Raw genomic sequence first — 24,300 nt, forward strand, 5'->3', positions numbered from 1 at the left:
GCTGCTTACCATCCACTGATGGTAGATTACTGCTTCCACAGCTGTGTCATGTGAGTGCTCCTTGGCAACCTCAGTGCAAAGTTAACTGGATTAGGCTAAACTGATACTGAAGTGGCTGGGGATTCCAAGGCCATTGCACATTTTCTGTGGTTTGCATTCTCTTGCCTTCTTTTTTTCATGTATATGAAGTTAGTTTTAATCCTATGTGGCCTTTAGGATGTGGATGGAAATTGCTCTCTCTTGTTCAGTATAAAAATACCACATTGAGTAAAAAGAAAAGCAGGTAGATTTGAAACAGATTTTAAAAGATTCACAGAACGTGTGGTTATTCTTTCTAAGCTAGTAATATATATGGATTCAAAGGGATACTGGACAAATTCATGGAATTGAATTCTCTTGAGTTTTAAAAGGGTCACAGACATCCTGTTTACTTCAGAACAACTCAGAACCTCAAGTGATGGAAGGCTGGGTGGGTATGTGGGAGGTCCTGTCATACTGCTTGCCGTGATTTTTACTGTCTTGTAGGCATGTGCTTTTGGCTCTTGTCAGACAGCGATAGCCATTCTTACCTTCCTGGTTTACAGAATTAAATCAACGTTCTCTGATCATTAATTAGAACTAATGCCTGATTTATATAAGCATTTTCTGCAAAAAAGTCAGGACTACAGCCATACATTTACTAGATATCCCTTTGAATATTGACAAGCAGTTGATTTTTTTTTTCTTTTCTTCTTTCAGGCTGCTGAACAAAAAACCAAAGGTAAATTCATGTTTGTTCTTCTGTGAACCATCCGATATTCTTAAGGCATGCTTAAAAATGTGCTTGTACTTTTAATTATGTTCTCTTTTAACGAGGAGAGAATATCTTATTAGGATAGTTCTATTCCTAAAGCGTGGTTGGAGGAGCCAACTTTTCATGTTGGGATTCTCAGCGTAAGCTTTTACTTTGCTGATCTTGCTGGATAACATACTTTTTGACAGGAATATATGGATTAAATATCTCTGCAACTTAGCACAATGTATGTTATACTTTTCCTCTAATGCTCAGGACAGATGTAGTTTTCCATTTAGTTGCTAGTAGTCATTTAGATATTTCAAAGACAGCTAATTGCCACCAGGGGTAAACCTCTCCTCCTCTATGCACGATTCAACTCAATTCAGTGAGTAAATTCAATAGATTGAACTCATGAGAAAGCTATTACCCCATGGCCACCATCACCACCTTTTTTTTTTCTTTCTCTGTGGGTTTTCTTCTGATAAGTGAATTGAATTGGTTTGCAGAATGGTCCAGGAAGCAGCAGAAAGAAGCAAAACACTCTCCACTTTGGGGCAGTGAGCCACTAGATCTGTGCCCCAGGAGAAATGTTGGTGAAGCTACAGCCTTAAAAAAAGGTGAGGAAGAGAGCCAAGGTAATGCCTCTCTTCTGCAGCTGTTGGCTTCTTTTTTTTTCCTCCTAGCCTGTCCTTTGCCACCACACAGAACTCGGGGCTGTAGAACAGTTCCGGACTCGTTAATATACACTCTTATTTATTGCTGCATAATTAGGTGACAGACAGGCAAGTACAGCTTCCCAGATTCCCGAGACTGGGAATTAGAGAAGAGCCAAGCCTAACATATGGGATTGGCAAAACAACTTATGTTTCAAAAGCTTTTTATGTATTTATATAGCAGAGATTAATTCTCACTCCAGTGATATTGAATTCAGAAAAATAGTCTTTGAACTACCCGATGAAGAAACTGAGAAGCAATTTACTGAAACTCCATCTTTTTCTTTTCAAACTTTTTCTCATGAAGAAAATGTGAAATCAGAAAATTTGAATCTGAATTCTGTTGCATCTGCCTTGTAAGATGTTTTGTAGTTTGTAACAGTGGATTTTGCTTTCAGTAGAGAAGATGGCAGAAGTAGTTAAGCCTCTTGAAATCTTAAGCACGTGAAAAATTTGAAATTCAGATACATGATGGGTTTCTATCTAAATGGAGTATTTCTGTTTCCAAGTAATACATACTTTGTTCTATGAATCAACTCATTTCTGTGCAAAGAGGTTTCAGTTTTATAATGTATTGTAATGACTTTTGATATCATAATTCTATGGCAGATGTTTTTGTTGTCAAAGTAACTAATTAAGCTCATTTTCACATGATAATATAATGGGTCTTGATTTCTGTTATATTGAAACACAGTGCCATCTCCTTTCCTGGGTGAGATACTATTTCTGTCTTTGTTGTGATAGCTTTGGTTTTAATTGTTTGAAAATATAAAGTTTAATGTAAGTTTTTAAAAGTAACATGATAGGAATTCATTTTTTTTCAGGTGTAGTTGTGAGTTCATTTGTTTTAAATTGAGGGACTGCATTTCTCCGTGAGATTTTTGTCCGTTGTCTTTAAGTGTCCTATGCTACTGCTATAAGTGCAGTACTGCACTGAGTATTTTGTTTTATGTTCAAGGCTGAATGACAAATGCTACTAGAACTAAAGGCAACACAGGGATTGTCACTGAATTTAGTTAATTTATTATATGAGGGACAAAGCAATTAAATGCATTGTAAAGATGAGATGACACTATAAAACTGGGTGAAGTGACTGCAGCAGCTATTGCATATACATGGTGTTTGAAACCAAGGATTAAAACCGAGCTGGGACTGAGCCTTTCGCAAAAGATTACCATATTCAGGTTTTGGTAGGTAAGATGTAACTTCATGTAGCTGCTTACAGTATGGATGTGACTTTTTTACTCTGACCTTTCCAATAACTGAGACCAGCCTGGATGTGCAGGGGAAGCTGTATCCTGCCTCAAAATGTGGTAACTTAGGGTTAAAAAAAAAAAAAAAAAAGGCAAGTTTCATTGTATCATTCAGTTCTGCAACTGAGTAGTTGTGGCAACGAGAGGTACTCACACCATTTGGGTCTGTTCGAGAAGAATTAAGAAAATTGTACAACCAGAGGTGAGATATGGAACAGTTTTTCAGTTTCTGTTTTTCAGCTGATTAGGACAACGTGCTTACGCTGTTTCTTACTTGCTCTCAGCTGCCTTTTTGAAGAAGGCACTTTTTTGAGGTAACTAGAATGAAGGAAGCTGCAGGACTTGCCAAGAAGGAGAAAAGGTTATTAGCCTTTTTGGTTGGCTTACTGTGTACTAGAAAGCTGTGGTGTGATCGAGGTGCTTTTAAAATCTTGTATTAGTATTACATTTTCCTTTTTTTTTCCTTGTACAACAGAAAATATAAAGTTACCGTCCCATCTCGTGTGCTTCGTGTGCGTAGTTACGTTTTGCTGTAAACTGATGCTAGCTGTTGCATGTTCAGTCTCTGGTGAGGCCTCAGGAAAGAGAAACTGGTGAGGAGGAAGGAGGTTTCCTGTGGGTGTGTGTACATGGTGTGTTGTCAGTTAACTATTGCTCCGAGGCCTCAAACCCAGCAGAATGTTTTCATTTGTGATGCGGAGCACAAAAGCCTTCCAAAATAAACACAGGTTTCCACCAACAGAGGGAAGGTATGTGGCTGCTTCTGAAGGTGCAGGGATAGGAAGCGCTCCCTTACATTGCTCTCGTGTCTATTTAAACAACTTAAATTATTTTTTCTGTTTAAACAAAGAACCGTCTCTTTAAGTCTTCTCCACATAACAGCTTCTTAAGTTTCCATTTTTTTTTCTGCAGCTTTGTTTGCTGGAGTATTTTTTTTTAGGCTGAATCTTTTATGGATATACTGTTGGCAACAATTGTAGGCAATGTGTGAAAGGAAAAAAGATTAGAAGAACTGATAAGGAGCTGAGATGTTTCTCAATTACTTGAAAACAAATTAAAGTCGTCTTCCTGTTCAGCTGGAGAACAGTGCTGCTGAATTAGATGAGGTGGGAAATGAGCGTGTTTGTATTGCACGCTGTGCACTGTACTTCCATGTTACTGTTCTTTTATGGTAATTTTTTTTTTTTTGAGAACGGGACCATTGAACAAAGCCTATTAGTGTTTATTTTGAATGCATAAACTCTTGACATTTTATATGCACTTGATGAAGAAACTTTGTACATAAAGGCTTTTGTAATGAAAACATTCAGCTCTAACTACCAGCAAGAGTTTTGCACGGAGCAGTAAGTAGTCCCCAGTATGGTAAATGGCTGTTACTTAATAACTACTGAAGACTTTTTATAGAGAGTTATTGTGATGAATACTATGAGGTCAAGGCATTCTGCTGCCTGCTTTTCTTCCAGCCAGCTGCTACAGATTTAGCCAGCACACAAGTGACCGTGTCCCTGACTGCTTTGCCCCCATCCCAGCTGAAATCTGTGCACTTAGTCTAAATTGAACCTGAAGTGCTGGTATAGAATAGCTTAAGTGGCAATAATACTGTGTTACCCAAACATCTACCATGGTTATTGACAGGCAAAGCGTCTACCCAATTCTCTAGCGTTACCTGCATTGAAGGTATGTGTAAAATCTACAAATGTAGAAGGAAAACGAGTTAACTATTTATCATTTTCAGTTGAACGTAGAAAATATTTTGGTAAACCTTTGATTAGGAAATCTGGAGGATATTTTTCCTTCAGTCTAAAGGATCTTCATGATGCCTGTAGGTCTGTCTTTAGTGTGTTCATGGCATCTGACCAGGAAGACTGGTGTGGGCTTTCCAAGCAGAAAATGGGAAAGTGGGTAAGACTTAAAAGAAGAGAAAGCATTTAACAATACGTGTTTGCTTGATTAAAAAAATGACTTGTGGTGTTGCAAATATTGATATAATTTCTTCAGATACTTCTTAAATTTGCACATTTTCTATACTACAAGCAACAGAGTATATTTTTACTGGGGGGACACAATCAGCTTTATTATAAATGGAAGTTAAAAGGGAAAAAGAGTGGATGGAAAGATAGTAGAACGTGTCCCCTGCTCTGGCATTTCTGTTTTGATGGCAGAAGTAGTGGCATACCTTTTTTCATTTGAAAATCAGGCATGTAGATTGTTGCATTGTTTAGAATTGATTCTTCACTTACCCTACCCAAATGTGCTGTTTTAATATTCTTTGCTCACATTGGTTTGGATGTGAATTACCTTCCTTCAACCTACACTCAGATCTGTTTCTGCAGAAATGCAGTTTTATGTATGTTAACAGCCACTTTCTGGCTGTTACCCACATTTAAGGGTAGTTCCATAGGAAAGAAGAAAGCGTAGGCTTTTTGGAGAACCTCACCAGTACTTTTAAGTAGAATTATGACTGTGTGTAACACAATTAGTCTTTTGTTTTTAAGCTTTAAACTTTTCTAGTTTGTGTCATATTATTATAGGGGCCAGCAGAGGTTTTTATACAAGATTAGGAAATGTTTCAACCTACGAATCAGGTATGATTTACAACAGACTTAAAACCTCTGATTCATTTGAGTATTTATAGGTTATACTTGAATATCTGCCTCTGCCATCTTGTTAGTTAAGTGCTGTGTTTGTACTGAATGCTTTAACATTGTAGTGACAAAATGTGCCATAAATCATCATTGCAGAAGGAAGGGGAGCACTGTAATAAGTTCTTCAATTAGATCGTAATACGCAGTCATTTGATAACCTAATGATAACCCCGTGCCGCACGCTAAGGCTTTATAACATAAATATGTTTTCTTTTTGATAAATGTTATCGTTTTGTTGTTTTGCTATTATAAGAATCTTTAAACAAACATGAATTTGTTCTCACAGCTGACTGAGATAGCAGCTCTCTGATAGAGAAGTAATTACAATTTTACAATCTACAAAGAACAGAATGTGAAGATAATTTGTAGAGTCCCTGCCGTAACACTGGTTCAAAAGAGTAGAAAATGCTATAAAGGTGGGAGTGCATTAGGAGGAGAAATTTGCATATAGAAGAAGACAAAGCATGCAGAATTACTGTGGAGGCTTGAAGTTAACTCGTAGAGAAAAAAAAAAAGTTGTTTTTTTGTTTCATGTGGGATGGCAGTGATGAGCCATCTTGAGTTTCTGGAGATGATAGTTCAGTGAGGCATCACCGTGAGTATCTTGGTTCAACCCTGCCATTATGAAGTGAAGGAGAAAAAATTAGGGTAGCAAGTAAGTGTATGGATAATTTTTATTACAAGCTCTGTTTTGCTTTGTGAGCATTTTTTGTATTGGCCTTGCTGGTTTTGTAATCTAGAGACTAATTGTGGCATGAGCATTGGTGTCTTTTTGCAGGAGAGTATGTCAAGGCTTAATAGCCTGAACCCTGCAGTCAAGGACAGTTCTGAAGCATTAGGTCTTCTATAGCTCTTGTGAAGTTATAGACTCTTACGCATTCAAATAAACACCATTTTCAGACAATGAGGCACCAAAACAAGTGGTACAGGATTTTGGCAAAAAGTAATTCTCTTCTTAAAAAAGAGAACAAACACAAAACTCCAGGGTAATTTGAAAATAAAGCAGAAACGATGTTCTTCTGAATGCGCTCCTGTCCTGAGCAGGATTTACAGGACAACTGACCTCTGAAGAAGTGAAGTGCTTCAGCTTCTTTGCAGAGTTTCTTCTTTTCCTTATAGCTCAAGTAAGCACTCCAGTCTCATTCGGTGGTTGCCTTGGAAGGCTTTTCAGGTTCCTCAGCTGGGCGTAGGAAAGTGGGTAAGAGCTCAAGTCAGAGGTCCTTGATATTGTTGGTACTCCACAGAGACAGTGCTTATACCCCCTGCCTTATACAGTCTGCTGTAGTTTCCTATCATGAAAATTTAGGCGTGTGCTTATTTTATAAATCCAGGCAGAGTATTTCTCTACTTTTCTATGTGGTTTCCCTTTTCTCAGTTTCCTCAATTAGAAAATGACGTGGGCTTATCAGATTTGAGATGGTAACAGCCCTACCTGTGCATATTTATTTTTTAAAAAGGGTGAAAACGGGAGCTTTCAGACACTAGACACAAATGAAAGTATTTTTCAAATGCTGTAAACGTACTGTTTGAAGGCAGCAGGGCTACATGCTTTCATCAGATTTCTCTTTACGATGTCCATTGCCTGATAAATTTCAAGTCTGGACATTATCTCTAAGAGTAGCCATGAAGAGACTAAGAGCAAATTAGGTAACACCAGTTTGGCTTTTCTCATCTGGAGCTAATTCTCTTGGTGCCCCTTGGTGCTAATGCCTCTCAGATAAATCCCTGACTTGCTTTCTGAAAAACACAACAACTGCCAATGCAGTTGTTGATAACTGTACATTCTAGAATATCAATTTTAGCACAGCTACACAATGATAATAGTGGCTGTTATGATCAAGCTGCATGCTGTTTTATGATTATTTATCTGCCCACTGTGTGTACTTCCATACTCAGCAATAGACCTCTCTTTCAGTAATGGGCATTGCCTAATGTAGTACATTTAAACACGTAGACTGTGAGACAGTCAAACTGTTGCGCTCTCAGGCGTCACAACAGTTTAGACAATAGGATGCATTCTGTTCTTTATCAGTCTGCTTATCAAATATGTATTTATCAATTTTAAATAGAAAGTTGTCTGAGATTTCTTGTCCACCAGAGCATATATGCCCTAGTACTAGAGAGCAGATGCATTTTTCATTTTTGACATGCCATCACTCTGTTCTGTGTTTGCTGAGAAGCATGAACCAGGAACACCCTGCATCTCTTAGTTTTCTTACCCACCCAGCAGTCTGAGATGTGTTTTCTTGCAAGTGGCATTGTGGCTCTGCTTACACATTTTATTCAGTTTGGTTCTCTTTCACCTTCTGAACTAAAGTCTGTCATTAGCTTTTAGCCTTATTCAAAGATGTGTGTATATAAAGGCAGTTTCTTGTCTGCCTCGAGGACTATCTCATTTAGGTCACTCTTTCATGGGAAACACTAAGCTGCTGTGATTGTCTTCTCCATGAAAATCTATCAGCTTTCTTTTAACTGCAATGTGATGACTACTTTCTATTGATAGATTATCATGCTACTGCCTGGAGGAGGCTTGTATCCCATGTACTGTCTGTGAGATCTGCAAGCCATAAGCTTGAAGAGAGGTTCATCAGGCGAGAGCAAATGTCTTGGCTCAGTTCGGTACATGGGATGCCAGACTGTTTTGAGGCATATGCCAGCTTTCCAAGGTTTCTTGGTCCGTTCCTTGGGAAGGACGAAGCCAGCTTTACGTTGTAACAGTAGTGCACATTCTTAAGGTAGTCACTCTGCAGATGCTGGAGAGGGTTATTTTGGGAAAATGAAGGAAATGAAGAAGTGTTTTGATTCTTTTACAAAGCGTGGAGCCTCTGGCTTGAGGGACCTTGTGTTCTCCTGCTGGCTATCTGGTGTTGACATTCCTCTGCTCTGAGAATCCGGTCTGCCTCCTGACTTCCTTGTGTTTTGCTAGATTATTTTAATGCTTTTCCTGAGTTGTTAGAGATGGTAGCCCATACTTTACAAATTCTGCACAACTACTTAAAATGTCTGTTTAACCAGCTCACGCTTCGGTAAATGCTCTGAAGCATGCTGGCCGTGTTTGCGCTGTGCATCCGATCATTCCGGTTCTTCTTGAACAGGTTTAGGCAGCGCGGTGTGCATTAGCTTCCTGAAGGTGCTTACTCACGCGGCTCATTGCAGGTCCGAGATCACCCGGAGAGGAGGGAATGTCCTTGCTAAGCATCCTGCCCTAGCTTTTGAGGCACGGCAGCAGTGGCTAACACTCAGCAGCCTTGTGGGACCTGTGTTTAACAGCAATACCAAATGCTTTTGGCACTCCTCAGCTGCCCAGAGCATGTCGGCAACTATTGCTGCTTGCCCAAGGGGCCCAGCTGAACCTGAGGAATGGTTCCAGCTCTTGATTGCCTCTTCCTTGTTGGCAGTAGTAATTCTCCTGTCACATCACAGAGCTTCCTGACGATCCATCCTCCCGTTTTCAGGATGCCCTTAACACTTCTGACATAGCAAAAACAGCCAAATCCAAAGTTGTCTTTTTTTTTTTTTTCCAGCAGTCTTTACAGAGCCAGACCTTTGGCCTCTCCAAGGCTGTGCAGGCTCTCCCAGGACAGTTTTGAAGCGTACAGGTTACAAAGCTCCAGAATCGACAAGTCCTCAACTTCGTTAAAAACTCCAAATTTCACACTGCAGTGTTGGGCTCGCAGGACTAGCTACAACCCTTTAGACAAACAAGAAGGGATTGTCTTAGCCATGTCCGCGCTGTCAGACAGGCCCGACAGATGTTCTTGAAAGACATTCTGTTTATTGTTGGAAAGTAGTCTCAGGCTCAGCCTGAACAGTCTTTCCTGTAATTTAAGCCCATTCTTGTCTGATTTGCTGGTAAGTGCAGAGCAGGCCTTCCCCTCCCCGCAGCAGCCTTTTGTGTATCCTCTTTTTGACTCAGCCGTTCATGCAGCCTTTCTTCGTGCTGGTGTTTTCAAGCCATTTTTCAAACCATAGTCATTTATGTTTCTCTCCTCTGGAAATCCTTCCACTTAGTCTAGAATTATTTTTAAATACAATATCTGTAATTGGAGGATTATTAAATAACGTCTGAGTTAAGCTATATAGCTATAATTTTACTACTGCTGTTTACAAGGAAAATCTGAGGCTTTTTTATGCCTTTCAAGCTGAGTCCGGCGTTCAGCTCTGTAATCTGAACTGCCTCATAGCAGTGCTGCTGCTGGTTCTTGTAGCTCAGTTATTTCTCTCTGAACTCAGCTTGCATTAAGGAGCTCCTAGATTTCAGGTGGCCTCTTCTCTAATTCCGTAAGCATCTTGAATTGATAACGCAGTTTCTTCTTCCAACTCTCCTTTTCCCCTATTTCCTCTTTGTTCTCTAACTGTTCGCTCCCTGCAGGTAGAGCTCTGAAGTAGACATTTGAATATATCGTTTGCTTTAATTCCCAGCAGCTCGCACTGCAGTTGTTTAGGCCCGATTGGCAGAAGATGAGAGGGCTTCCTGACGGTGCTGGAGGTGGTGGGCCGACCCACTCCTCTTCCAGTTCTTCTCATGCACGTTTGAGGGAGGCCCTTCTCTTCCCTTCTGTCTGTCTGGCATCTCTCCTCAGCAAGAGAAAGTCTTCTGAATGAAGCAAGAAGAAAATAATATATCCAATGCTATGTTTCTGACATAGGCTCCATCATAATTCATACTTTACTGTCTGCCATCTTCCAAGAGTCATGATTTATTTTTTTTCTTTGTTCTATAGTTATTTCTAATTTGTGCAATAGTCACTGTGGGAAATCAAATCTTGGAGATCATCTTCAATTGCCTCAGTTGTTTGGCTCCGATGTACTTTTTTCCTTCCCAGAGAAGATGAACCAGACCGGGGTGCCCATTCTTCACCTTTTTTCTCCTTTGCCAAACAGCAAGCCCCACGTCTCTGTCTCACCTTTCTTTCAGTATACATTTCAGAAATTTGTGTTGCCTTGGCAGTACCATTTTTGTACAGTGAAGGTCCTTAGTTACTTTCTTAGACGTAAGATAAAGCATTCTAACTCCCTCTTGAGAGTGTTAATTAAAAGCCATTTACATCAGGAAAAATGCTTAAACACTTGATCCGTAGTGTTCTGTCCATTCACATTATTTTATGAAGAGTTAGGATAACTGAGCTGATGCCGTGAGTGTGTATAGTATTTCTCCAGTTTGGACCTTGAATGCTAAAATACATTTTTGAATATGAAGACCTTGTGATTTGGTGCCTTATGGCTACAAAGACTTTAAAAAATCTAATTCTAACTTAAAGTTTCTGGATAATAAATCAGACACATAATAACAATGGAAACTTAAATCCGTAATCTCATTTTACTGATACCTGGGATCTAGGCAGTATTTTATTCGAGGTTACAACTTTCCAATCCATTAAATGGTCACTGCATTACTGCGCCCGTGCTTTGCACGTTTGTTTTTATGGCTGTTTTTTAATTGCAATCCAGAACATGCCTTAAAACACTTGCTGTATTTTACACAGTGTTCTTTTCATGGCAGCGCTGACTTCCCTCTGGGTGCTGAGCAGAGCCCGAACCGAGCCTGCTCTGGGGGCCGCAGGGGGCTGGTGTCATCGTCCCCCCTCATTGTCCCCCAGGGGTGGCAGATCTGGAGCCTTGTGCTCCCCCTGCTGTCGCAGCTGCCCGCTCACGCATCGGAGGAGGACTGCTTAAATGGCCCTTGGTAATTCTGACCTGGAGTATTTTGGTGACTCTTTAATACGAGCCGAGGGTAACGTCAGGGTCAGCCAGCATGAACGCCATCAGCTGGCAGTTACAGCCTGCCCCGTACTGACACGGGGCGATGCAGGCGTCTTGGATTTGTCTCCTTGCTGACTGCCCTACTCGAACGTGCAGGAAGCAGCATATTAAAAAACAAAGTTAATACATTAATAGGTAGCTCTCTAAAGCCATTAAAGACCTGTTGTTTCTGTGGCCTGCCTAGACAGCTATAGTATTTTCCTCTTTTTCTGCACATGGACTTGTTGCAAAGTGTTTTCAGCAGAAATAAAACTTTATAGAAGCTGGACACAATCCTTGAAGGCTTGGAAAATTATCAACAGTTATCAACAATGATCAAGGTTTGTGGGGGGAAAGAAAAGCTTAGGATTTCACATGTTAAACCAAGCAATATTTCGCAGGTGAACAGTCCTTACAATGCTGGTGTGATTTCTTTTGGATAAGTCTAAGTACATGGATATGAAATAAATGTGTACATATAATATAAATAAAATACGTGCATATATGCACATAAATGCATGTGGTATAATTAGGTTTTCCTTCCTAGTAAGGGGAAGACATGTGTCTAAAATAAACTCAGCAGAATTTTTGAATTAAAATGAAGTAATAATATTAAGTTATTATTAGTAATCTTTATTAAAACATCTTTAATTTCTTTTAACATTCATGTAATAGAATCTGATTTACTGGGAGTGGCATTTAATTAATTTAATTCAATTTAGAGAGTTAACTCCATTACATATTAGTACAGAAAATTACCTCTGAACAGTCATTTCTCACTGGTGACATGCAATAAGTTAATTTAGCTCGGAGTTCGTTTGGGTGCATTGTGAGTTCTTACCGAAAGTTGCTATGGTGACAGGCTGCTGGAGCGGGAGCTGTCATCCCAAACAACAAACGCAGCGGCCCCGCTTTGCATAGCGGCACCGCTGCTGCCGCCCTACGAGCGCTGGCAGATGGATCGGCGCCGCTCGGCGCTTTTTTCTCCGTTCGCTGTCTTTTTAGTGAACTTGGTTGCTTCAGTTTTTCAGAGATGCCAGAGTTGCATCGCAAGGAGCGGTGAAAAGCTTCCTCGGGAATGCCCGGCCGTTAATGGACCTGCTGGGGCTGCAGCCCTCTCACAAAAGAGGTTTTCCGCCAGGCTGTGTTCAACAAATTGAGCCGAGCTTTTTTTTGGCTTCATCTTAGCTGCTGCGAAATGATCGCAGAAACGCACTCAGAATTTAGTTTGCTTTTATTTAAGGCATTTTCTTGAAGATTTGAGAGGAAGACGGCCTGAAAACTGCTGGAGCTACTTCCTTTGTGTTTCTGAATAATTTAAATCTAGTTTTTTCACATATGGCATTAATGCACGATGGCAGTGGAGACATAAAAAATCTGTTCAGTTTAAGCTGCATTAATGAAGAGTTTGCTTCAGATTCTGTGTCAGCCTGGGCTTCGCTATCAGGTAGACGAACTCTTTGTTCTAAACAAAAAACTTCCAATGAAGGGGCTGTCTTTGGGAAAGTCACTCGGAAAAACCTGGCTGCATATTCGAAATCTTGTTTAGATTTAAAAGGGAGGTATCGAAAGAACTGAAACACAAATTCTATGTTCGGTATATTTTTTTCATTTAGATCAGTATGCTGTGAGTCAGACTTTATCTTCCTTTTTTTTCTCTTTAGAGCATGACTTTAATTGGGTGTATCTGAGCAAGACGTCATTTTGGGGGTCCAGATTTTATTCAGCTGATCATTTGAAAGCCACAGGAACGACACTTACACAGCTTGTGTTTTCAGTATTAGGAACTGCATCCAGAACAAGATGTGGAACCTCAAACATTTTTCTAGAAACAAAAATCTGTGAAATTTTGTGAAGCGCGGTTTTCTGAAGTGCTGACAATGTTCCCATCTTCTTTCTTATTAAGAACCTCGTTTCTCAACGCACTCATTTGTGAAATAATTTTGCTAATGACAAGCGAACACTTTTTCATCTCACCCTTTCAGTTAGCCCCAAGAGGATTCATTCAGACCAGGAAACCTAAGGCCCAGATACTTCAGTTTGAGCTTTCCTGAAGTTGCTGTGCACAGTTTCCCTGGGTGAAGGTACCTGAGGCTCGCAGTAGAGCCTCCTGCTGAGGAGGGGAGGCCGGTCCCTGCGGAGCCGTGCGGGTGCCGCTGCCGTCCGTGAGCTGACTGATGTCGGTGATAACTCAGCCATCCGTCTGCCATCCCTCTGCTATCTGTAGGGCTGTACTGTAAACATACTCTTAAGCCTTCTCTTGCGATCGAATGTGAACTTAAAGGCTTGTGCCAAACTTGCAGGGTCTTTTTACTGGTTTATTTAAAACATTGCTCTTGCCCGCAAAATTGTTACTATTTTAGTATTGCACTTAAAATATTTATTTGGTACCATAAATGTACATGACAGTGGAGCCAAGGCTTTGTGTTTATACAGGGCTCTAGTCGATTTGACATGTATGCGTAGTGCTGTGATTTCAGCAACACAGCCAATGTCAATAAAAATTAAACTTCATCTCATGATCATGTCGAGCACGTTACCTTCACCAGCAGGCCTGCGATCAGCAAGCAGTTGATCTCCGTGCTTACACAGGAACGTCTGAAGGGAGCTAAATGCCAATGCAATTGTTCCTCCTTCCGCCACCCCTGAAACATGAAGTCATTTGAGAAGCTGTATTTATATTTTCCAGAACAAAAATGTGTGCACGTGTATAGTGAATCTGATGGGTCTAGGCTATGTTAGACCCAGAATGGATTTGCTACAAATTTTAGCCTATGCATGCATTATAGGCCTAGGGCCTCTCTCCTGTATTGATCTGCAGCGTGCGTGCACACTCTCTTCATAGCCAGTAGGTCTGATGTGTCCCGGTGCACGAGTTAAGGAATTGATCCATAAATACATGCTGGCAATTTCCAGACACTCAGAAAACTAGCCAGAGCCCTTACCTGCTTTCCAGCTCAGATTTCGAATTGGAAAAGCAGGTCGACATAACATGAATATTTAGTATTTCCCGTTCTCCTACAACCTGGCTGGGATACTAGCACTGACTGTGCCCTGGGACACCCTAAAATTTGTACACCAGGTACATGCCTTGCATGCACAGACGTTGGTGCAGCACACGTTCTAGGTGCGATGTGATCTCTGTACATCCATACAGCATCTATGCCAGATACTGATGCTGAATATGTTTCTGTAGAGGCAATCCAAGATGGAAATGGTGGGTATGTGAGGTATCTCTTTACAGTATTCAGCCACTTATTTGTTTGGAAGTGGCAGAATTTGTGCTGCGATTCACTGGCTTCCCTTCAACCCCAACGTGAAGAGTCATTATTCAGGGTGAGCTCCGACCTCCGGAGCCTGAATGTATTCTGCTACAAAAGGGCTGATGCTAAGTCTTTTTGACATGATAAAGGCATTAACCACATCAAAGACACCGATCTGTTTATAAGATTTTTGCTTCTGTTATAAAAACTACATATTAATGTGTAATCTGGTGATCCACCAGCTTGCCCTGCTTACTGTGTGGTTTTAAACAAGTCTCAAGACTTGTTCGCGTGAGCTGTAACCTGTAGATGTATCACTCTTCAAGGTGCAAATGAAATTGTAGGCTCTTGCTGTATACGATAAACGGGTCAATACTGTGATAATTCTAGTTGTTAATTATGTATGAACTGAATTGCTGTGGATTTTCATATTCATCTATTCATACAAGTGATTTAACAATGAGCAGATCTCTGCTGTAAGGAATACTTGCTATTCAGTCTGGAGATGGCTTTTATTGAATGAAGGAAAAAGACTGTTGCCAGTTTGCCTTAGCACCATTTGTAAATTTGCTTTTAAAAAATCCTTTAAATATGAAAACTGTGTGTAAAATGTTGTCTAATAAGATTAAATGCACACAGTCAGCTTAAATTAAAGGATTCAGTTGCTGGTTCTGCCCAGAATTCTTATGTGGCTCTGTATGAAGTTATTTAATCTGTTATTATTGTGCCTGGATTTTCCCACCAGCACTTGCAGTGATGATAGTGTTAGCATTGTATAATTTAGCTGTAAGCTGTTTCCTGTCTCTGACTCTCTTATTGTGCAGTTACTGACAGGTTGCATTGCCTGGAGCAACACTGGGGAAGGGTTTGGAGGGCAAGAGCAGAGGTGAGAGGGGCCCTATAACAAGTTGTCCTGTTGGTGAACTACAACTTCACATGTGTGTCCCTGGTGGGTCTTTTTAAAATCAGCGGATGGGATCTAGATGTTTTAAAATACTTTGAGGATGTATCCAAGACGTGAATTCTCCTAGCTATTAGGGGCTGAACTTGTTTTATATGAAAACCTCATTCAGAAACCTGAGAAAACTCTGCAAATGCTTCTGAGCTCTAGCAGAGCAATCTTCCTCACTCAGAGCTGCCCTCTCACTTTGTTGTTGAGTAGTAGTTCCTTGCACAAGCTAATTCATCTCAGCAATCTCTTATCTCTCCTCCATCCTTTTCAGACAATTCTTAATGCTAATGTTTCTTAATGTTATTAACACAAGTGATTAAAAACTTCCAATATTCCAATTATTTTCCTTTTTTTTAATAGGTAAGTTGGCTTTCTAATGTCAGTGTATTGTTTAGAGAGACGAGTCTACCTGATACTGTCCTGCTTTTGAGGTGGGAATTGAGTTTACAAGAGTTTGAATTCAAAGTTAATGTACAATGACATGTTGGACGAAATATGTCTGTGCTGAAATGTCTGAGGCTTACTCTTCAGGACAAACGGTAGCCTGGGGACCAGCTTCTAGCAAGATGTATTTATTTATTTGTTTGTCTTTGCTTTACAATGGGTGCATATTTGAACAAATCTGAGAGTAGAGAGATGTATATGATTAACACTGGAATTTGAGTTACATGAATTCATAAATACTGCTTAACATCATCTCTAAATCGAAGAACTATCGCTTGAAAGAAACCAGACAAATTGTTAAGCCTTGAAAGTTACCATCTGTTATCAGTTCACATCCTGAAGGAACGTAGCTGTGATAATTTAACTGTTCCATTACCCAGAATTTTGATTCATGACTTGGACTTCTCAATTCGAGGCCTGATGTATACGATCCAATTTCCATTCATCAACCTGGCCATGGTAAACCATGTGTGTGCACTCACAACCTACAATAAACATTACAGGGTAAAAGAATACAATGCTAAACAGCATCATATTTGCTTTGGATTATCAATCTATTGTTGATGACAACCTATCAACCTAATTAGCTGTACCATTTTTAATGGCACAGCTAATTAATTGTGAATTTAAAATTAAAATTATAATCAGTGCTAACATGGAAGAAAGCAGCGAGGAAAATGTTGGAAGCTGTTTAAAGTATAAGTATTCTTCAGGAGCCTGCTGCGTGTGAAACCAGACCAGAATAACATAGCACGGGGTTGAAGAAAACTTTTAAAAATGCAGATTTCATCAGAAAGTAAACAGGTTGTGTATCTTTCTGTCAAGAGAAGTATTTGGCACTTTCTCTGCTGAGTGATAGGAAAGAAAAATGTGTAGATGTTGTTTAAGAAAGTGGAACAAAATCTAGTATCTGAGTGCAGAAGTATGCAAGGATGTATGGTTTTTATTAGGAGCTTCTCCAGCTCCTAAGAGAAGTTAAATCTGTGAATATAGGGTCATATACGGTAGGGTTAGGACTCAGTGTTGCTGGGTGGTTCTGCAGCTGGGTGGGCTGCGATGGGCTTACAAAGAGAAGGCAAACTTAATTGCAGTGGAGTGGAGGGATAAAAGGTAATTTGGGAATGAGACAGTTTGAAGTTAATCAAGAACAAAGCAAATTGGGTCTGGACAAGTGGTGCTGAAGAGTAAGGAACACATTTTATTTAAAACCTAGCAGGTGAAGACAATACTGGGGTTACCAACCTGAGAGAAAATGATTTCTTTGTCATGACTGAGGAAAGTGGGAGGACTGGATTTGGAGCTCCATGTTACTGTGGGATTGTAGGAGATATGGCTAGGACGGTTCTTGAGAGGTCATCTGTTCCAGCCTCTCGCCCTGAGGCAGTATCACAGAACCTGTAGCACGTCTTCAGTTAATCCTTAATCATCGTTACTGTAAAAAATGTAAATCCTAATTTTCGTGGCTGCTATTTAAACCCGGCATGTCTTGTCCTATTCACCATGGGATGGAACAATTATTTCCTCCTCTTCCTTTGTATTTTATTCTCTGCTGTGTGTACCCAGGGTCTTCTAGACTGAGCTCCTACTTTGCCTTCTGTGTGCTGTGGTCGTTCCTGGTTCCACATCCCTCTTTCCTTTGTATTCCGTACAGGTGGTCAGGCTCTTTCTTGAAGAGAGATGGCCAACCATGGGTACTGGCAGTGCTGTAGCGAAGGCTTTAAGATGCCATATGGATGTAGGAGGGTTCCTTTAAGCCTCATAGCTAGTTATCTGTTCCATTACAATGCTTGTTTTCTTACAAGCCTGAACTTTTAACGTCGGTTTGGTTTGCGATGTGCTAAAACATGGCACCTTTTTCTGCAAAACCGCTATGGGATCAGTTGTTGGATGTTCTGCATTTCATTCTTCCTGCCTAATAAGGTGGCTTTCCTTACTGAATTGCAGCCAACTTTCTTTCACAGCACTTCATCGTTAGCTTCCCATCGGTTTATCAGAATTTGGGTCGTGTGCTGCGGCAATCTCATCACCCCCATGTTGTTTCTTCCTAGCATGGGGTTGTTGGGGGATTTAATAATGATATTCTCTAGTCCATCATGCAGTTGTTAATGAAAATATTGAACAGCATAGGCGTAGATCAAGTCCCTGTGGATTATATTCTGAAATACACTTTCATTATGACAACAAACCATTGATTCTCCCAGAGAATATTTCAACCAATTTTACATTTAGCTCGCGTTTCCCCAGTTTGCTTATGACAATCTCATGTAAAAATTCCATGTCAGAAACGGTCATTGGTACAAAATTATCAATATTAGCTTCTACAAAAGCAGTGCAGACTTATAGTTTTAGAGACACTTTTTGAATGACTCTGGGAAAACGCTCCAATAAACCGATTGTTATGGGTAGAGTTTTGGTTTCCTAAGGAAGTGAGGCTTATGAGATTGGGTTGTGTTCCTGTCTGTCTCCCCCCTTAGCTTTAGACACTTCTGGCGAATTCTGACTAAATTTTGTAGGATATCCATGGAGGTCCAGAGGTACAAAGTCACTGAGATGTGCAGCTGGGTGCAGGTCAGAGGCGTAATAAGTGCTGTTATTTCCCTTTCCTACCTATCTGCTGAGGTCCAGAGGAATGTCCTTAATGTGAATATAATGGCTGTGTGTGCTGGTTAGTCTGCCAGCTGGCCAGCCAGCCAGCAGGGAGCTTTTGAACAAGCCACAGTGCTGTTAATACCAATGTATGTTTAAGAAAAGAATGTTTAGTTCTTCAAAAATTGTGAAATACAACCAAACGGAATACACTTTCCAGCTTACTTTAATATTTATATGGTTCTAGCAGATCCAGCTATGAAGATTAAAATAAAACCTTTAATTTATAAGAAGTAATGTGGAAGTCTTACTCTTGGGAAGATGATTTGCGACTGACTTGTCACTGTGGGCCCTATAAGTTATTATGATTTCCTCATAAAATATTGATTTCCCACAGATGGTTGTAAAATCTTTCTGGATGACATATTTTCAAAGGAGGTTTTCCAGCATCAAAATTAGGAATTAATTTTTGACTGAATTGAAACCCACTGAATAGATAACAAATACATTTCAACATTGAATATATATCAATTTATGGTGGGTAGTTATCTGCTAACTTCATGCAATGATCCTATGTCTGAATATAGTTTTAGAATAAATTACGTCCGTATCTTGATGAAGCCTGTGAAATGTCTTCAGATGAATGGATCAGACTGCAAAAAAATAGGAGCTGCAGAGTGGCTTTTGAATTGATCCTAGCATAGATCCATCTCACGGAAAACCCAGGAGCATTTATTTAAGATTGGAGAGCTCCATCAGCCAACAAACATAATGGTTGGTAAGCATGATGTAAAAACTGCTACAAAACAACCAAGAAAGCACTCACCTGTAGCTGTTCCCTGCATAAAATGTCGGTCTTTTGCAGTATCAATTAACAAAACTGTTATTTCTCCTGTTATTGCAAAAATACTTATCCGAAGTGATTTGGGGGTGGGTGGATGGATGGATGGATGTGTATTCAGAGGTTTGATTTCTTTGTCTGTTGCAGAATTCTAAGCTCTGGCTGTTCAAATAAAGTGTGCAGTGTGTAACAATGGCATCAGTAACTTCACGGTACTTTTATTCAGTTGCGTTTAGCTAATATACGAATCCTGGCAGACATTACAGAACTAAAGCTGCTTTCTAAAGGCACGGGCTGAGATGGGCGGAATGACCACATCGTACACGTCCCTCTTCCTAAAGCAGGAAGGTGATCCGGGATGAGGGATTAGATGGTACTTCTCTCCATGGAGCCTCCTCGGTAACATCCCACCGCTAAATTACAGACGAGTTAGTGGGACGGCAGAAACCCTAACAGTTAACACAGAGGTTTTCTATGAATGCTGCAGCTTCCTGTTAAATCCGATTCTGACTCCAAATTTCCTGGCAAAAAAAATGGAATTCTGTAGAGTAGGCCTAAGTTGGTAGATGTGAGAAAAGTCTGTAGAGCTTTTTAGGAAAGATAGGTTGTGGTGAGAGGCTTTAGCAGTGGGATGTTGAAAGGGTAAGGAAGGAGGCAGGAAACATTGCAAAACTCAAGAGAAGGAAGGGGAGAGGGAAGCAGAAGATGCACTGTGGTCAGCTGGGAGGTAAAATGGGGGGGATAAAAATTAAATGAGGAAAAGACTTTATTTGTTCTTACTGTTTCTTAAATGCTATGTGCAGGAATTAGTACAAGAATGAAGTGTTTCTTTAAATAATGTTAAAGTTGTAAGGCTTTATTTTTAACAAGGCATGTATTTTTACTTTTACCCTGGTTGTAGGCTTTGTTGTCAAATGGCAGCTTCTGGTTGTGGTTTTAAAGCTGTTCTGTGAATTTTTCAAGTTCTTTTGGCATTAGACTGTAACTCTTCTGCAGTTTTTTTTCCCCCAATAAATTTATTTGCTGGGAGAAGAAAAGAGCAAGACAGAAAACTGCCCACTTTTGTACTTTTGTATAGAAACATTGAGAAGTATTAGGTTTTTATGCAATAGTTTTCTGAAATACCTTTGCTTTTGCCAGTAGATGTCACTGTGGATAAAAAATACCAGTGCTTAGTAGACAAAGGAGGTAATTTGCTAAATGAAAATTCATCCTTTGAAAGTAGATTGGGGGGCAACATTTTTTTCTTTAAAAAAATAATACATTTTTCAGCATACAAAAAGGGATTTCTCACCAATCAGGCATCTGTTTTTTGCCCACTACAACCCTGTGTTTTGTGTTTGCCTTCACCCGAGTTGGGTAAGTTCGTGCCTTTCTGTCTGACTTGGGGGGTGCCCGTGTCTGAGCGTGCCGGTGGTCACCTTTATGTCACAGCAGCTCCAGTTCCGAGGTTGCTTCAGTAAGCACCGGCTCTCGGTGCGCTGTACGTGTGCGGGGAATTGGACATGGAGGAAGTGGCTTCATTAAGGTTGATTTGGAGGGGGGAGCGAGATGAGAAAAAAAAAAAATTGCCCATATGATTGGCTGGGAGAATAGCTCTGAATTATGGGATCCATCTGTTTCCTGTAATGAATTCATAAACCCATCAAACAATGACCTGAACGAATTGCTGAAGGAAAAAAATAATACACTGGCATGATATGTTTAACGCAGTGAGGCATTGGCATTGTATAATCAAAAATTCTTCTCACATACAGCACTTTGTAATGGAGCTGCTGTGTTTAATAGAAGCTGTAAATAAATCCTGTCACAGTAGCAGCCAAGAATGCGTTTCTGGCTTTAACTGTTTCTCTTCTGGAATGTCTGCCCCTTAAAGGCTTTAGAAATGCAAGTTTTATAGAGCCGGAGTGTGGGATTCTGAAATACAGAGAAATGTTAATGAGGTGAATGAAAGGAAAAAGCTGCCATAAATCAGTATTATGTGGCTTAACCAGTTTCTTTCATTTATGCATGTTCTTCCCTTATGTCACAGAAATGTACTTAAAAGCTATTGTTGTAATTGAAATCTGTTAGACTGATCCTATTCATTATATTAATAAAATCCACCTACAATTGCACATAACACTTTTTTATGCAGTTGGGATTCCCGAGATTGTAATCATCAAAAAGCATATGGAGTAATTATTGGATTTGTTTGGGTGAAATTGGATTACGAAGTTTAGATACCATTAAGTACTGATAATTATTACAAGCAAGCTCATTGTTTAGTATGTGCGCAGCTCTCAGAACGCAGAAGCAGCAGATACCCATCACAAACATCGTAAGAGCAAGCAATATCAAGGCTCTTATTTGATGCCTTTAATTGTATTTTTGCAAGATTCTCTCCACTTAAATGTCTTTGCTTTAGCTCTTTAATCATGTGTTTCTAATGGCGATGAAAACCACTTTGTATTAAATTATCTCCCCCATATATTTTAAACCGTATTTTTAGCCTTCAAACAAATTTAGCCATAAAGGCAACCTTTTAATCCCCGGGCTTCCAGCAGCTGCCCACATAACATTAGCCGTGACAGCGTATTACTTTCAGGTGAAAGGGTAGACAGGCTGCTCCTTCGGGGACCGGCGAGGTCTCTCCCTAGATTGGCAGCCCGGCCCCTGGGGCTGATTATAGACGTATAACGCACAGAGCATCGCTGTGCTCGGCAGCCCCTGCTGACCACCGGCGCTGCTGCGCCGTGTGCAGGAGGTTGTGCCTGCGCTGCTCCGAGCCTGCAGCATGCTCCGTGTTCCGGCTCTGTACCTCCCGTGCTCCGCAAAGGGCAGCCGTCAGCTCAAAACGCACCCGGTGTAGGAAGGAGGGTGTCTGGCTGGCGTAGAAGGGAGCTCTTAGAGCGAGCGCCATATGACAATTAATAATTAGTAAATCCGACGGAGACGCTTTGAACAGGAGGTGCTTCTCAGTGCACATCAAATGAAAACTGCTGCTTAAACGTTGCCGAGGATGACTTTAACAAATAGGTGCTGAGTTTTTTTCAGAGCATACAGTCGTACTATATTGTCTTTGTGACGTATATTCTCCAAATATTATTGCTGTATTTGAAGGCTGAATTCTAGCCTGATATGAAGCCGGGATTTGGGAACCAAGCCTGTTCTAGGTTGTTGACACTTTCTGCTTTATTTCCTGCCAGTGGTGTAATTAAATGGTTATTTTCCAGCTACTGTGCTTGTATACACGGTGCTCTCCCAAGAGCTTCCTCCTCGTTGCTAGCCTTGAAGAGATTTCAGTGTGCAAAACAAAAAGCACTTTGGCATGCTGATTAGAGAAAAATCAGTATTATTAATATGCAGGGATATTTTTTAAACTATAGCGTGTTTGATATTTTGATTTTCTTTGTTCTTTTCTCTCATCTATGATTCAGATATTTAGAGGGAAACGTTCCTGATGCTGAAACGGGCTCTCTGGCCACACCTCTGTGATGAAACTGCTTTGTTAATTGGCATTAAAGCAAAAACTTGTATCCGCTCCGACTTAGATAAGCAGTGTATTCCATCTGCATGCCTACTTGGAGGTATCTGATGTGATTTCTATGCATCACAGAGAGAAAGTGATGCTTGATAAAAAGTAGCCTGCCTTGCTCTTTCAAATATGTTTCCAATTAATTAATATTCCTTAAGAAAATCTTAGGGCCAGACAAATATTGGCTCTGTTGACATTGTGCTGGTTAATGGTTTTCAATTCTCTTGCAATTTTTCTTAAATTCCGTTGAAGAATTGTCGATAAATTCCATTGAAGAATCGTTGTAGGTTTTTTTTTTTTTTTGTCCTTGAAAGGGCAGATCAGGGCAGGCACTGGGGCACCAGTCTCTCACCCGCTTTGCCATGGGGTTGTCCCTTCCAGTCTCATCTCCAGACGATACAAACCTCCAGACCTTCAGCACGACGAGGGACCGGGTGCGAGGCGCGGTGGCGCTGGATGGGGCCGTGGCTCCTCTCCCTCCCCTTCCCGCTGGGCCCTTGATGGCGCTGGCACAGGTGCTCGTGTGGCTGGTCCGTCATCCGAGTTGGAGAAATTTCCTGGCTGAAGCAGCTTGTTATTTTTGGTAGATCAGACTGTGTCCTGAGTGCTCGTGTTGGCCACGGGCAAATCACGTACAGCTTCGTCTTTTCCAGAAGTACTGAGCGCTTGAAATTTCACCGTCAGTAAATGCTTACATCTCTGCCTTTAAATAAATAAATAAGCCCAGCTCTCTAATTTTTTTCTATTTTTGCTCTCCATCTCCCAAATGAAATGGGAATATTTACTGTGTTCAAATGCACGAAAAGTTGTCTCTATTTTAATTATCCCTTTGATTTGTCAAAGCAAGCAAAATGAGGCGGGAGTTGGCTTTTGATGCGGTTTGGAAACCAGGCAGTTAGGTCTGAGTACACACGTGTGCCAAGGGTGATGGAGCCCTCTTGGAACAGAGCACGGGGTGGCAGGAGCCCGAGCCTGGACAGACTGCACAGGACGCATGGACACGGGGCATTTCCCATTTCAGGCTGCCCAGAACCCCCGAGATTCCTTGCCTGAGGATTGCTGTCCAGCAACAGGATGGGTTTGATCCATAGCACACTCTGCAATTCTTGAAGGCCAGGAGGAATGGTGAAGTCAGCAGTGCTTACTAAAAACCAAGAGCCATTAAAACCAAGTAATACTACCAGAGGGGAGACAGATTTATGTATATCGTGAAAACAAAATAGATTTCACATACATGTTGAAGATGCAGACTTCATAGTTGAATGAATTGTTCTGCATTATGTGATGGCTTTCATCCACTTTTTCAATCCTCAGAGTGCGGACAAGCTGTTTGTTTCCAAAGCTGCTGGTATATTTTGAAAAGGCAAAGCAGGTTTTGTTCTCTGCCCTTGAGATGTTAATGGCATTTTTAGCATTTTTTAGATACAAGTTCCTGTTTTGTTATAGAATGATGGGATTTAATGTTAATATTAGCAACCTCACAGCCCAAAATCAAAAATTGCTGAGCGCAAAAGGCAGCAGGTGCTGTAGACGCACGCATGCAGTAGCTTACCATTCAGTTTAAATGCA

General features: G+C 40.6%; 1 protein-coding gene across 15 annotated transcripts in view; it reads left to right on the forward strand.

Moving 5' to 3' along the window:
- TNRC6C (trinucleotide repeat containing adaptor 6C) overlaps positions 1 to 24,300 on the forward strand; it is a 295,946-nt gene that overhangs the window by 214,241 nt on the left and 57,405 nt on the right. For 12 of the 15 annotated variants that reach the window (XM_066980035.1, XM_066980037.1, XM_066980036.1 and 9 more), the window contains 2 exons: positions 739 to 760; positions 1,282 to 1,392. In XM_066980035.1, coding sequence (XP_066836136.1) covers positions 739 to 760; positions 1,282 to 1,392 — 133 coding nt within the window. Of the gene's footprint in view, positions 1 to 738; positions 761 to 1,281; positions 1,393 to 12,025; positions 12,576 to 24,300 lie in introns of those variants that run through there. The other 3 variants (XM_066980043.1, XM_066980047.1, XM_048075875.2) reach the window with 2 other exon arrangements.

The sequence above is a fragment of the Anser cygnoides genome, chromosome 19 (genome assembly GCF_040182565.1).
Source record: "Anser cygnoides isolate HZ-2024a breed goose chromosome 19, Taihu_goose_T2T_genome, whole genome shotgun sequence".
Taxonomy (NCBI): domain Eukaryota; kingdom Metazoa; phylum Chordata; class Aves; order Anseriformes; family Anatidae; genus Anser; species Anser cygnoides.